This window comes from Ochlerotatus camptorhynchus, unplaced genomic scaffold (genome assembly GCF_037179485.1).
Source record: "Ochlerotatus camptorhynchus isolate MF236.1 unplaced genomic scaffold, CSIRO-AGI_Acam_v1.1 ptg000190l, whole genome shotgun sequence".
Classification (NCBI taxonomy): domain Eukaryota; kingdom Metazoa; phylum Arthropoda; class Insecta; order Diptera; family Culicidae; genus Ochlerotatus; species Ochlerotatus camptorhynchus.
Genome location: NW_027040680.1, coordinates 738,482 through 755,134, shown reverse-complemented (window position 1 = coordinate 755,134; position 16,653 = coordinate 738,482). Strand labels below are relative to the sequence as shown.

The window sequence follows — 16,653 nt, the reverse complement described above, 5'->3', positions numbered from 1 at the left end:
TAGTGACACATATCACCTTCTTAATGTTTCAGTATTCCTCAAACGATTAATTCTTGGTTGTTAATAGAACTTCCTTGATGAAATCGGCTGCTTCATGCAGACTGAGCAATTCTGATTATAGTATCAGATTTGTTCTGTATACAGAGGAACTGGGAGGGCTTATTAAAAACTTCTCACCAATAAAGTAATGACCTTCTAGTAAATTTTTTCAAATTTTTTTTTGTGATCTGAAAATTTACTCAGTTTGGTTAGAAGTTTCGAAGCTAACGCATGTCCACAGGCTTAATAGAAAGATAGGCAGAAAAAGTGTATCATGAAGAATGGTTGCATGCAAGGTTGCTTCCACTCACTTGCTATAGATGAGTGATTTTCGGAGTTTTGAATTCGTTAGATGTTGTAATGGAGATTTGTGCTGTTGGATGTGGGAGGAGCTTGGAGGGCGGGTGTTTGACGCATAGAGCCTGTCAATTTCGCTTTCAGAATGTCGCAGTCAACGGTTTTATGATTCGTGAGTGCTCGCGATTCGTGAGCGCTCGCGATTCGTAGAATCGTTGATTGTGACTGCAAGTGGATTTGGCGGGTTTTGTGTGTCGGACGCTTGCTTTTTGGCCTATTCTTGTGTCTAACATGTGCAGAGTATCATTATAACGTCTAATGGTTTTGAGATTCCTGGTGGCGTGAAATATATTTGTGAGATTATCTTTTTGAGATTTTAGCAGTCACGTTTTGTTTGTAGTTTATATTTTATTTATTTCATGTAATTATCGTAAATAATAGTTATTCAATAATAGATAGTTCATCCATATATTCGTATTTTGACGCGAAGCGCTGTGGATTAAAAGATGCTCGAAGACCCTCGAGGGATCGATTTTGCTTACTGAGTAGAAAATCATGGATTTAACCCCAAGCTCTTCCACAGCACAATAAATCGCCACCATCATTTGTATATTTGATATTGAACATTAACCTCGGAAACTATTTGCATATCAAGCGAAAACGTAGTCCTGTATTGTCGCGAAGCGTTATGGTTCTGAGATGCTCGATGACCCTGGAGGGATCGTTTTTGCTTACTGAGCAGAAAATCATGGGTTTAATCCCAAGCTCTCCGTCATGACTCTTAAAATTCATTATCACTAAACAAAATTAATATGTTTTTTTCGATAGCCGGCTATCGAGAGATTAAATAAACAACAAATAAACAATACATACTTTTGGTTGCATCGCCAACTTGAGGTGAATCCTAACCGAATACCCTACCCAACCCTCCAACTCCGTAGCACTTATGAGGGTGTCGCTAAGTCGGTGGCCTCTCGTTAAGTAAGTACTACATCAACATTTCCTTCCCTATCCCTAGTTATGGTAAAGATGGGCGTGGCCGGGAATAGCGACAGTCATGCTTCTGTTACTCTTGTTTAGATTGGAACCAATGTTTACTCCTCAGCATTATTCCTGAAAGTAGTCTAACTGAGAATTTCAGAAGAGACGTGAGTGTCGCTTGTATCCAATCTACGAAGTATATCATAACAACGCTAACGCTAACGCTAACGCTAAAGCATAGTTTGCTATCTCTTTTTAACCTTCACCGATGGCAGACGCAAAGGGACTGCTGCAAGCCGTTATGGAAGTTTCGGTTGCATTCGGGTGTAAAGCAAAAATCATTAAACACAATCTCACCACAGTTTGGTGAGATTTGCAGCTGGTGAGTTTTGTTAGCTTGATATTCCGAGCAGCGATATCACAGCTAAAATCAACCGCAGTAGTTTGCTTGTTGATTTTTGTCTACGAAAATCAAACGTGATCTTGGGCGTTGGTGAGATTTGATTTTTTGATATTTTCCCAACACTGATTCAGCATTTTATTGGTACATTTTAAATCTATTGATAACAAAATTTTAAAGTTTGTAATTTCAAATGGTAAACAGAGATTCAAAATTCGTCAATAAATGGCTGAGTTATGATTTTTCTAGCATTACAAGTTTTCCGTTACACATTTTACCGGAGCATATAGCACGGAGCACATTTTATAGCACGATGCTAGGAGGTGAACCGGAAAAATCGATGAGCAACCTCTCGCAACTTTATACGGCGATGCGTCCCCTAGTGTGCAAGCGTTAAACATTACTATTCTCTATAACAGTACCCTCGTCTCGAAGTTGCTCCCTGGTGATACACAGGGTGAAGGTAGCTCTGGCCCCAGTTGTAGTGTACATATGCAATGTAGAAGACAATAGAGTGGTAGTAAGCAATGTGTTCGATACTGTCAATTAAAAATAACCGCGTGTTCAAGAGCGCGTGTTGGAAGCATTATTTTGCCCGTTCGGGTGTAGATCAGTGGATTAAGTCTCACTGTCCTATTTTCGACCTGCTAGGGGGTCTGGGTCACAGCTGTAACCTGTAATTTGACACATACACCTTTAGTAGCGTGGCAAATATGGTCTTGTTCTATATCGCCCTTTTTCTCTCTCTCGTACTTGCTCTTCCAAATTTCATACAAACTAACAACTTTGTCCAAGACTATCAACTCTCCAACATGAATTATTAAAAAGTTACAATTTGAATAGCAGTTCAGCACAAGTTTAGTACATTTTTTCTTTGTACCAAAAGATGGCACCTTTCATTAAAAAAAAAACATTTCCCAAGAAACAAAATCACTCAAATTATTGGTTTTAAGGGAAATTTTTATTCCACAACATTGTATTCCAGGACCACTGTGCAATTCTAGGGGGAGTAAAGTGTATGAGAAAATATAGCATATAACTTTATGATGGTTTCATCAACAATCTAGATTCACTAAAAATTGCATACTAACGAAAAGACTTCTGCCATTTCTTGCTTCTAAATCCATCTACTCTCATCGTGTTCCATCATTCTGCACGAAATCTTCAAAATCTTCATCAATCTGCTTTCTATCTACGTACACATCTCATGACAACAAATCATTATTTCCCCTGCATCTTAGCTAGAGTCGTCTCCCTTGAAGTTTGTTCTTGGTAATATTGTGGAATTATCCTTGTGACCACTCCTGCCGTTCATATCAAGTTTACTGTGCGGATCAGGATGTTCTGCAATATTAAATAAAAAACGAAAGAGTTGAGTACACTAGACATCGAAAAATACATGCGGTTTGCTTTGTCAACCATTACATTTACAAAGTTAATAGGGGTTTTCACATACCGCATAAACCGTTGAAAATGTGTAAACTTCATTAAAAAACAATGGACTCTAGTATTTTACGACAGTGTTTGTAAATGTTTATTAAAGGGGAAATGGATGTAATGTCGGCCTAAATGCCACTAATTTAGGCCCTAACATAAATTCAACAATCGATTAAATTTTCAAAAGCGACCAAAAATATCCATAAGTACCATCCCAATGACGCGTTCATCTAGATAAAATTGATAAATATCAAATTTTTAGCGATGGGCCCAATCTTAGATCCATAGGTCAACATTAGAGCCATTTCCCCTAGTAGCCTGTAGAGTGGACTGTTCAAGCAATTATAAACACGACTTATTTTAACTGCTAATTCCAACTGAAAGAATTATTTGAAATGATTCAGACTGCATTCTTTTTTTTTGGTTGGGGTCATAAATCACTGCGACCAACACATTGAGCTTCCGTGTCCTTTTTTAGTGCATGTCGTAGTATTGACAATTCAGAGAAAAAATAGCATTTCAGATTATCAGCTTTAGTAGCATGCTGCGATTGTCAGTTGCGTTGAAATATTTTCCCTAAAATGGAAATTCCTCAGTACTATGGAACAGTAATGAGGGTGCCGATTCAAATTTCGGACACTTAAACTCGAATTTCGGACACTTTTAAAAGTTGATTATCTCGGTCGAATATGATCCACATGTCTTGTAATTTTTAAATTTTTTTGACTAGTGCCTTCCACGATCATCTAACATTATTACTTTGTTTCTAACTGGATGTAATATTTAATTAAAAATGAAAGTGTCCGAAATTTGAATCGTCCGAAATTTGAATCGGAACGGTATTCGTTTTCGATACAGTTTATGTTTGATCTTCTCAAAAGACTCCTCATTCTTGGGATGTTCCGTATGATTTGAAGAGTTCTGGGGCCTCTGCTAAGACGCGTCCTCTCATCAATGCAAATAGGTGTCCTTAGCGAAAAAAATAAATAACGATGATACTAATATTTGACCATGCATTAAAACCCTGGACAAATTTTTTCATGTTTCCAATCTCAGTTACCAGGAACATGCCTACACAAAAAAAACGAGAACCGTAAGATGGGGTGACGTTGGGCAAACACTAGAATGATGACAAGAATATGTTTCTTGATCTTCTGGAGTAAAGTGTAAATAACATTAACCAGTTGATTTACCCTGGGCACTGGTAAAACCTTGAGGTAGTTGGATTAGGCTACTAGGTCCCAGGACTGGTCTGGATCTTTTCCTCATTGGAAAGATGCACACTAATGTTACCAGATCAGTGGTAATATGGACCAAAAGTGCATTTAAAACAAGTGGGATTTGCTTTTTGCTTTGAACTGATTATTGATGGTAAAGTTCAGCATTTGTAAATAGTTAGAATGTTACATTTAATTTAAAATATTCAATGTAAAGCAGCTTTTTGGATAATTATTTCATTGTGTTTTTTTTCTCTAACAGGCCAGCAATCTTTTGGAAAGCCATACCATACAGATTCTACACTGCGTTTGGAATATATGGCTGGGTGTCGATTTTGCCTTTATGTCTCTAGAACAACCTATTTTGAAGAAAGGTGTCGAAAGTTGCCGAAGAAGCGATAGACACCGTTGAAGAACGAAGGATGCTGGTGGAACGAAAGCACTAACACTGCAAGATCATGGAATGATATGAAGAAGTCAGTGTACCCTCAAAAATACCAACAACAACATTGTAATGTACATAGTCACAAATTTAAATGAATAGGTAATTTCTTACTAACTTTATTAATTTTATTGTATATAGGGGAAATGGATGTAATGTCGGCCTAAATGCCTCTAATTTGGGCCCATACATAAATTCAACAATCGACTAAATTTTCCATAGCGACCAAAAATATACAGTATCGTCCCAATAACGCGTTCAACTAGATAAAATTGATAAATAGAAGATTTTTGCGATGGGCCCAATCTTAGATCCATAGGCCAACATTAGAGCCATTTGCCTTATATTCGTGTTCGCAGATGGGAATACTTCTAAGCTGAATTCCATTTACCGTCTATATAATGTATTCGAACTAACCAATTTAAGTTTCAGCTATTTATGTTCCGGGATCATCGAAATGATTTGTCGAAATATTACCCTAGCGGTGGCGTTACTGCAGCTCGCCCTGTTGCACATTCGTGAATTACACAGAACTTATTTAACCTACTGGTAAAGATGCTGTGATGCCAACCCCATGTCTACTGGTATAGCATGGATGGTGCCTAAACACACCATAGACCTGGCCCTTGACCCCCTTCTATACTACTTCGGTGTGGGTTCAGACTGTTTTTTTCCCACTGCGACCACTAATTTGATCTATTGTGGTATACCCCGTGTCCTTAGTTCAGTGCATGCCGTATTACTCCATCATTATTGAGAATTGATGAAGTACTCGGTTTTGATATAGTTGGATCAATTTAATGATTTAGTTACTTTTGCGGATGTTCCGGATCTTCCGAAGGACCATCGCGTGGCTACCTAATTAATTACTACATTGGAATCCAGTGGCTCTCGACAAGGAAAAAAGGGATACATAATATGCTTATCAACGATATTCGAACCAAACGGCTGCGTGACTGTCTCACTGACTACCAGGTGCTGACCACTCAGCTATATTAACTTTTCGAAAAGTATGAAAAGGTCCAATAGTTTATTCGATTATCAAGGTTATAGGGTGGAGCACTACTTCGGCATATGGGACCCGTTTCCGTTATACACGTCAAAAACAATGAAGACAAACAGCAACATCCAACGTTAATGCGTAAAATTCTTTGCTCACGAGTTAAATTACATAGGGTATGCCGAAATGTTGCCGCACCCTATACCGTTGAGTGATGGAAAGAAACGACGCGACAAAGCTGAGCACACATTAGACCAGACCGAAAATCGAACCCAGCCGCGGCCAGCATGGTCTTGCTTTATAGTGGCACCTTTACCAACTAAGCTAAGGGAGGCTCTCAATCCCGGATCAATAAATATTAAATCAGTCATCTCAACAATTTAGAAATTCAAATACCACAGCAGTGTTCAGCTGGATAACTCTTTGAAGTCGACCCCGTTTAATAATTTACCCTTTTTCTTCGCTAACAGTTTTTGCTAATGTGAAGCCCTACCGAATCAAAAGCATACTTATTTTCAAAACAGTCTGTTCCAAATTAAATTGGAGAACAACGACATTCATCTTCGACATCTTGTAAAAAAAAACATCATGTTCTATCTGGCATCTAGCAACAGCAACAACAACAACAACAACAACGACCTCGGTCGGTGGCAACAAACAGCTGCGACTTGTTGGATTTCTTAACACTTTCATTTTTCATTCTAGGCAAAGCTTTGATTTCTTGAACTACGAACGAAGTTGTTTCAAAGAGTGAAACATTTCTAAGATTTCTCGGTATTATTCAAAAGTAATTGCAAGCGTCGGCGAAGGGGGAGTGTTTTATTGCATAAACGGTTCTTTCATATTGAAGCATGCAAATAATAGGGAGTGTTCATTATTTATGTCACGTAAAATTTAGGAAAAATTAATCCTTTTGATCACATTTTTCCTATCCTTATATCCATTGCCTGTCTATGATTTTTTAAATACTCCTTTCTCCGTTTAAGTGTGACGTAATTGACGGAGTTCCCCTGGAGGTACATTTCTGACTGATTCAACCAAGAAATTCTTTTCAAAGTTTGACGTCATACCAGAATCAACGACGACACACACAAGAAATGGATTTCTATGCATTTGTCGTTTGCCTAGCAGCTGGAATTGGCAAGGTAAAGCCAATTATGTAAACTACCATTGAAGTTCGCTACTGTTAGTTGCATTATTACCGATAGGCCAAAGGAGACAGGGCTGCCTGGTTTTGCTAAATTTCACCTAACTTTCTGCTGAGTGTGCTGCGGAGTGTAGATGGAAAACAGGAAAGAAAAGGTATGGAAAATTACAACGCTTCCACGGAAAACAAAACGTGTAACAACATTGGTGCCGGCTGCAGTGACGTAGCACGCACGACGGGGGAATCATTCTATTGCGGTTGTATGGGTTCACTAGTAACAGAGTTGGAAGTGTTTTGACGAAACGTTTCACCGCTAGCTTTTTTTCCATATATGTTCTTGATTATGAAGGTACAATAATCCCTCCATTTATGCGGTGCGTGTTTGAAGGGCAGCTGAAAAATAGCGGTGGATGGACGGTACCACCCACCACATGAATGGAGGGATTATTGTACCCGAGCAGGGACACCGGACACCCTCAGTTCAGTCAGTAAGCAAAACAGTTTCGAAGGCGGCGGGTTCAATTCCCGGTTCTGTTCAGGAAATTTGTGGGATGTAATGTTCCTTGGGCTTCCTGGAAGAAGAAGATCAGAAGAGCAAGAAGAAGAAGAAGAAGAAGAAGGGAACACAGGAGAAATACCCAGTTCAAAATGTATACCTTTTACGGTTCGGCGAGGCCGGACTGATTTCTTCCGCAGCATTTAGTGTCACGTGTAGTAAACATGGTCCAGCCTATCTTGATGAATCGAGTTTATGAATCGAGTATCCTCGATAACAGTACCATTCGCTACTGAAGTGGTTTGAACAAATTCGTTCCGTGTTGAAATTTATAGAGCTCATATCGATGGTCCTATTCTCCACATTCACTATACGCTGTAGCCAATCAAACCTCTGGGAAACATCCTTGGGGAATGGATGCTTTGATATCCTGCTGGATGATGCAGCTCTATCAAAACGATTTCTACAAGACTCCACAAAACTTTTCATCTTTCTTCGGAGACGAGCCAGCCAACGGCTGAAAGTCTCCTTAATAAAGATATAAAAAAAAAAAATTTCATCTTTAATGCTTATCAACATGAAAATCTAGGAATGTTATGACAGGGAAGACATGAATGATCCTCATGGCCTTAGATTTATATGTTTTCACATTTTTATGCTGTGTGTGTGTGTATTCCATCTAACCCCCACTGGCCGGCAGTGTTATTATGGAAGAACTCTCTCTACAATGTCGCATTTATGGTCATTGTAGACAGCTTTAGTCCGGGAGTTAGAAGGTGGTAGCTCTATTGCAGATCCAGCAACCCATTTTAGAATGTCTGGAGAGTCACGCCCATTCCGAGGTTACTTTCACTCACAATAAGCCCCGTATGCATCACCGTTATCAAATGGATATTGGTTATACACACTTCCAGGTTCAAATATATTTTTTTCAAACCTGGCATGTATTTAGTTTAATTTTGATATTTTGACTTAGGACTACGTCTTTGATTTCTATATGGGGGTACACTTTGTGAAAACCGAAAATGGAACATGTAACAAATTAAGAAAGATTTTGAACGTTAATAACTCAGCTGTCCCTCGTCCAATTTCAATAATTTTATCACCAATCGATCAGGAATATGGCTACGTTGTTGATTTTTTACAAGAAACTATTGAAAAACTGGTAAATGTCCAGCATTGTCCAAAAGCGTCGAACTAACTAACAAATCCACCAATTACCTACATGCATATGCTGCTTCCCCAGCACAGTCGTCAGAGAGTAGTAAGTAGACGAAACAAGTCGAAGTGGCATTCGCCTCCGATCCTCGGGCTATTTACACGGGAGAATGGAATTACGTAATATTTTGCACACTCATCGCCATACACACGCTCCCAACGACCACACCACTGTGTGGTGGTGTTCGGTCGTCGAAATTAGTAGCAGCAGTAGCAGTGCTTTCGGCGTGTGGCGTTGAAAATTGTTCTCCAGTAACAACGAAAGGCTGCCTGCAAGCAGCGAGCTGCAGAGCCCACATAAGCAACCATCAAAGGAGGAAGAAGCTGCACCGCTATGGTATGGATTTGAATCAGTAGTTATTCGTGAGTCGCTGCGGGTCGATCATCTATGCCAAGCGTGTCACCCTCGCTCCAAACGACATACAGTTCGACAGCCTCATCCGTGTTGAACACCCACCTCAGAATTACTCAACCATCACTACAAAACGGTCCTTTTCAGGGCCACCAAAAATTTGTTAAACAGTATTATTTGGACATTGGTCAAGGTCATCAGTTCCCGCAAGCAGCTAGCTATCAAGGCTCAACCTGTCTTTAGAAGGTGTGGAATTGTAGGCCTGAATATATTGGTGCAATTAGTTTTTCCTCGGCTTTCATTCCTCACGATTCGTTTCTTTCGTTTAATCAATCACCCTTGTAGTGACGTCGAAAAGATTGTTTCAATCGGCGCTTACATATGAAATTTAATGTGGATTATAGAATTTTTTGTATGTTACCAAAATTTATGAATGGTTTGCCACTAAATGTTGAGATATTTTTTGATTATTGAATTATCACACTGTATACCATGAAAAAGCAGCCTGTTTGTGAGTTTTTGCCTGTTTTCAAGTAAGGAGTTATCATAAAGAAACAAATCGCCATCGGGTATTTCCCGGTGACTTAACAAATAAATAAAATCAAACCAAATCATCATGCAGAACTAGCTAGGATTTGTTTTACTTCATGTTTCACAAAATTACTTTCGAGTGTTAAGACATCGTCTCCTGCAAAGTTTACATTTTTCCCTCTACCAACACATACATCAGGGCTAGATAGATCTCCACAGGATCTATAGAGTCCATGCAATTTCAAAAAACCAAAATGCATAGCATTACGAAAAGAGGTCAGGTTTCGACCAATAGCAGATAGAGAGAAGGAGGAAGAAGTCCCACCGCTAGGCTAGGATCGAAATCAGTAGCTCGTCGTGCTCAGCTCAGCATTACTCAACCATCACTACAAAACGGTTCTTTTCAGGACCACCATACATTTGTTAAGAGTATTATTTGGACATTTGTCAAGGTCATCAGTTCCCGCAAGCAGCAAGCAGGCTCAACCTGGTCTCTGTAGGCCCGAATGTATTGGTGAGATTAATCATCGTCCAACCATTTTCCAGAACACGCTGGTAGGTAGTGTTAAAAATCCATTTAGAATTTGAGAGAAGTGGGAATAATTCGCTTTGGGAATATATTCAGTCCCCAGAAAGCCAATAAACTCAAATTTGTGAGAAAGTTAGCTCTCACGAGTTCAATCTCTTGAAGTCCCCTTTTTTACATATTCTGCACAAACGATACTTTCTGCCCCGCCCCATTCATATAATTCGGAAGGAAATCCTGTAAGGGGTGAATTGAATACACTTTAATACCAAAATGCACAAAACTTAAAAATTCATAAATAACAAAAAATTCAAAATACACCTTTTAAAGATGAATGGAAAATACTCAAGTTGACAGTCCCTTGGATTTTCTTCATCAACTTTCTCTTTGAAATAAGTACTACAAATTTGATACGCTTACAATTAAAAAACGGAAAGAGTTAAGATAATTGATGATTGATCAATTAAAAGAACTAAATGTTCACATTTGTTCCGTCCACTAGCGGTCCTACGTCAAGCTTCCGTTCGTGCCCCTAGGCACAGACCCTTCTACTTTTTTTTTAATAATTGGAAAGCTCTCACCATATTCTGCTGCTCCGCCGTCGTTGATTGCTTCTTTTGGAGTCCATTGGACTTTTTCTCTAACGCTTCGTATTTCATTCCTTGCTTCACCGGCAATTTCCTTCCGTAGATCGTCCTTGGTTGGTTCTAATATGATTCCGCCTTTTTTGGTCGGTTTCATTGAATTTAATTGATTTGCCATAGTGATCTAGGACGAGGCTCACGTCCAAAGTCTCTGGTCAACCGAGCGCTCCGTGTGCGAAAAGAGAATGAAAGAAATACGAAAGGGATCAGTTTGAAGAATTGACAGTTTCATCAGATTGCCCAACTAACGATACTCAAGCAAAGTAAGAATATACAAGCTATATTGCGACTATATGGTTACTTGGGTACTCATATGGCCGTCAGAATGGTTCATCGGTTGCGAAGTGAAGTACTTCTGAAAGTGATGCGTAATATTTCTCAATGTTTTGATTTTTTTAACTCTTTATTTGCTCCAAATTTAAAATAAATTACATTTCATGTTAACCTAGGTGCTCCAGTTACTACAGTAACTTACCAACCTTAATTGTTATGATATATATCTAAGTGTTTTTACATTGTTCCTGCCTTGGCAATTCAGTATTTTAAACAGGTTTTTAAAACCTGCATGTCAGTATAACAATTGAAATCTTAAAACTAAAAACTAAAACTAAATCTTATCTAAGTATAAAGGGAATTAATCGTTGAAATTGAGGATTGCAACGATTTTTGCCTGAAATTATTAATTATTTTGTTGGACATTTGTTCTAAAGTCTCAACATTCGAAATTCTATGTACCTCAGTAGTACTGTACCAGGGAGGCAACTTCAAAATCATTTTCAGAACTTTGTTCTGAATCCTTTGAAGTGCTTTTTTCCTGGTAGTACAACAACAAGACCATATTGGCACAGCGTAAAGCATGACCGGTCTAAAAACTTGTTTAAATATTAGAAGTTTATTCGTCAGGCAAAGTTTGGATTTCCTGTTTATAAGAGGATACAAACATTTTATATATTTGTTACATTTAGCTTGAATGCCCTCAATGTGATCTTTAAAAGTTAATTTTTGGTCAAGTACTAATCCAAGATATTTCACTTGGTTTGTCCAGGAAATTGGAACTCCGTTCATAGTGACTATGTGACTACTACTAGGTTTCAAAAACGAAGTTCTAGGCTTATGTGGAAATATTATAAGTTGAGTTTTGGAAGCGTTGGGAGAAATCTTCCATTTTTGTAAATAAAAATAAAAAATATCTAAACTTTTCTGCAGTCTGCAGAATAACACTAAGACTTCTTCCTTTAGCGGAAATGCCTGTGTCATCAGCGAACAAAGATTTGTGGCAACTCTTAGGAAAATCAGGGAGGTCCGAAGTGAAAATGTTATACAATATAGGCCCAAGTATGCTACCCTGAGGAACTCCTGCTTTAACAGGCAGTCTATGAGACTTGGAATTTTGATAATTTACCTGAAGAGTTCTGTCAGTTAAATAATTTTGAACTAATTTCATAATGTAAAGTGGAAAATTAAACTTTTTCAATTTAGCAATCAAACCTTCATGCCAAACACTGTCGAATGCTTTTTCTATGTCTAGAAGAGCAACTCCAGTTGAGTGGCCTTCAGATTTGTTTTAACGAATTAAATTGGTAACTCTTAAGAGTTGATGAGTAGTTGAATGCTCATGGCGAAATCCAAACTGCTCATCTGCAAAATTTGAGTTCGTATTGATGTGAAGCATCATTCTATTCAAGATTATTTTTTCAAAATGTTTACTTATTGAAGAAAGCAACTTATTGGACGGTAGCAATGTTTTGATTTTATCCTAACGTTACCTCAATGTTATATCACATACAAGCAGACACAACACATTGAACAGTTATCATTGTAAACCCTACCGCCATCTGTCGTATATACTTTGATGGGCAATACACTCAACAAATGGTTGTAGCACAGACAAACACACATAACACTCGCAAGTTGTTCATGGAACAAGCGTTTAACGGTCAATTTAAAAGTATCGTAGTTGGTAGTACCACCATCTTTGGCGCACATAGTCAATTCCCTTGCGTTTGACGTTTACACACTACCGCCATCTGTTCAGCGTACTACCCACCACAGTGTACTCAACAGATGGCGGTAAGGTTTTAGCGACGATATGTTACGGCGAGAAATATTCAATGTGTTATGTCTGTTTGTCTGTGGTTGTAGTGTGTAAACGTCAAACGATAGGGAATTGATTATGTGCATCACAAGTGGCGGTGCTACCAACTAAGAAACATTTAAATTGACCGTTAAGAACGATTTCGATGAAGGTTTTATGTCTGCTTGTCTGTGATCATACCTTGTCATACCATATACTGTGATCATACCTTGATCATACCATACTGAAATTACTCTCTCATACTCGAAATGTGCCACGACTAAATTGGCACAACGACGCCCTATACGCTCTCTGACCGAAGCGCAGGGTGTTTTCTCATTTTTATGCTGGCTACAAAAATATGTCGGCGTACCAGGCCCTTGTACCAAACGCATAAACGAAGCTGATACTCCTAATGTTTACATCAACTGACATATAATCGAACCAAACGAACCAAAAAATCGGCTTCAAGCAAAGTGCTCTTGGATGACTTTGATGCCACCGGAGTGGTTTCAATGCGTTTGGACGGAATTGAAACTCGCAGGACGAATTTAGAATCAAGAACCAGTATTAGATTTTAAACAATATCTCAACAATTTGTGACTCTTTATCAAATCCAACGGTACGTATGGAAAGGAGAATTAATGCAAAAGCCATCATTGACAGAAATATTCCTTTTTTGTACAAAACCCGTTCAAAAAGAGAGGTAAAACGGGGGTTGAGCTTGGTAGGACGGAAATTAGATCAAAAGCCCTATTAATTGGCGGTCGAACTGAGTATCGTAAGAACTATATTGGTCACATCCGGACATGTTAAAGGTTCCCTTGAGGAAGTGGACAAAATCTGTCTGGAGACAAATCTCATGATGCGATGTGTTGTCTTACATTTCTAACATATTTTTATCTAATGGGACTGACTTGCGGTTACATTTCGCTGTGGGACAATTTGACTTGGTATTGTTCCGTTGTACTCAACACTTGTCACTGATGAAGTCTGCAAGTAGTAGACGAAATACGCGTATCTGTCGAAAGATAAGCAAATATAACGGAGTTTAAAGGAAATATATATATTTTTTTTTTGCTTTATTAGAGAGATTTTCAACCTTGGGCTGAACTTTAAAGGAAATAAACCAACACACTCAAAGCTCTTCATAAAGGTTTTCCGTTAAGAGGTTCGACAAATTTAAAGGATTTGTATTTTTTTGTCATTTTTCTTGAACAAACCAACTATTTTCAATAGTACATCTCAAAAAACATAGAAAGATAAACTGAATAATGATGCTAACTCAAAATTGATAAAAATGCCGATGGGACTGACTTGCGATTACCGGCAATGCACATCATTGTTAATGTGCTGAGCTTTGAACGCGAAATGTCAAGCATACTGATATTAAAAATCTATCACTTTAAATTCACCTAACTTATCCTTGGATTTCATGTTTGCTGGCATTTTTTGAGTGTTTTTTTTCAAAATTTCTTTGAATCAAGCTAGGAGTGCATATAAACGCAGTAGGCATTGGTTGCCAGGACAAGTTAATTTGTTTACATCATGGCTTCACCGGAGCAAGCACGTCGCGATTCGATCCTGCACGCTCAAAACGAAAAACCCGGTCTATACGCTCCTGGCAGTTTTTGATCAAATTCCTAGGCAGGAATGTATACCTCGGTGGACTCGGTGGAATGTATAATTAAACGAAGTCGAAATTTCCTAAAAAGTTGTTGTCTGGCAAGCAATCTGCAGTTGTGGGCTGAAAAGCGAAACATTCGTTACTTCGAGTATCATGAACCAGCAAATTTACCAGGAGGACTGTTCACCGAAGAGACTACTGTTATTTTCTGGAGCAGCATGCGGTGGATTGCCTCTTCTGGCCGGACTTGACAAGCTGCCAATACTCAAATACCACCAAAAAGTGGTACAGCGAAAATGACGTCACAGTGCACAGTGGTCCAGAGCGGAAAAATACATGGAAATTGGGTTTTTCGCAAAATCTACTGGTTGTTGCGTTTTGATGTCTTCGAAAGAATTGTTGATAATAAAAAAGCGCATCTTTTCATTGGATCAGTTATTAGGGTGATTCAGTTTCAGGCTGACTTCAAAAATCTAACTCTTTAGGGAAATTTTTGAGAACTTTTTTACTTCTTCAAAGTTGTAGAGGATGCAAAACCAAGCAACTTTGTCCAAGACGTCAAATTTTTATCTCATCATCTACGCAGTCTACGAACTGAAACAACTAGAAGGTTAGGGTGATTCATAAAAAACAGTTTTTTGACCATAACCTTTTTTCTTTGTATTTAGAGGAAACTATTCTTGAGAACACTTTTAGAACTTTAAAAAACACACATTTTGATCACCTAAATACGACGTTTGGACCACTGAATCAAAAGATATAGTCATTTTAAGGTTTGAAACAAGTATTTTTCAAACTAATATAACTTTAAAACGCGCAAGGCAATTGCAAATCTATTTAAAGTAATGGAAAGAAGAAACTTGGTTCTACACTTGCTGAAAAATGGCAGAGGTATCTTTTTTTTAACTCGAGATATTTGAATTAGAAAATTGTCATTTTTTAAGGATAAAAGCCATAGAACATGAATAAAAGTGGCAATTGATCAAAAAACTGTTATGATCAAAAAACTGTTTTTTCATGAATCACCCTAACCTTCTAGTTGTTTCAGTTCGTAGACTGCGTAGAGGATGAGATAAAAAAATTGACATCTTGGACAAAGTTGCTTGGTTTTGCATCCTCTACAACTTTGAAGAAGTAAAAAAAAGTTCCCAAAAATTTCCCTAAAGAGTTAGATTTTTGAAATCAGCCTAAAACTGATCCAATGAAAATATGCGCTTTTTTATTATCAACAATTCTTTCGAAGACATCAAAACGCTACAACCAGTATATTTTGCGGAAAACCCAATTTCCATGTATTTTTCCGCTCTGGACCACTGTGCAGTGGTTCCCAAGGAGATGAATCCGGTCAATACTCCATCGTGAAGCACACATTGAAGAAAAAACTGCAATTGATCGAAGGATTTCAAGCGGAAATGTAATTTGACAACCAAACAAGTGGGAACAGGGCTCGTGCAAAAGATGATGGGCCGTGTACGAAGAAAAGTTCGGGCAATGCACAGTGGTCCAGAATGCAGATTTAGGTGGAATGATATGTTTTGAACCTGAAATTGAAACTTTAGACTAAAAGTCTTTTCTACAAAGTTGTTCCTTATAGTTAGGCCCTCATTTTTATGACAATGAATTCTAGGGTGGTTCCTATTATCATTAAAATCAAAAATCTAACTTTTTTGTTTGTATAAATTAAGGTATACATTTTTCGGCAAAGTTATAGCTGAGCTAATTTCAAGAAACTTTGTTGAAGATAACTTTTTTGTATCTCTTAAATTGGCCGATTTAGAGCTATTTTCTTGAATTAAGTTAGGGTGGCCCTTGAAAAAACAGTTTTTTTGCTCTAGTTTTCTTATTTCAAATTTATCAGCAAAGGTGTCTTCAGATAACTTTTAGATCTTAAGAAGGCGCAAGTTTTTGCTGCACAAAACTTGTCAATATCTTTCACCGATCAAGAGTTATTGACGTTTTTATACTAAAAATATACACTTTTCAAATGTTAATATCTCTGGTTGGGGCAAACAAAAAAAAAGTTTTTTTACGGCATTTGAAAGGGCGTATGTTATTCTCAATATTATGACAAAATTGGAGGTATGTTATTTTTTAAACTTGTATAAAATCAATTTGAATTTAGTCATATTTTTTACTATATTTGGGTATATCTTTTTTATTAGAAGAGATACAGGCAACAAATTCAGGTATAAAACATTTGTCTAAAAGAGTTTTAAAATTCTTTT

At 37.8% G+C, this 16,653-nt stretch overlaps 1 protein-coding gene across 5 annotated transcripts in view; it reads left to right on the top strand.

Annotated features, from left to right (window-relative positions):
- Positions 1 to 16,653, top strand: part of cyc (cycle) — a 96,632-nt gene that overhangs the window by 65,523 nt on the left and 14,456 nt on the right. Inside the window, exon 1 of one of the 5 annotated variants that reach the window (XM_065223305.1) lies at positions 4,664 to 4,915. The exons of the other annotated variants lie outside the window; for them this stretch is intronic. Within the exon in view, the coding sequence (XP_065079377.1) occupies positions 4,908 to 4,915 (8 nt within the window). The 5' untranslated portion in view covers positions 4,664 to 4,907. Of the gene's footprint in view, positions 1 to 4,663; positions 4,916 to 16,653 lie in introns of those variants that run through there. 5 annotated transcript variants of the gene reach the window in all.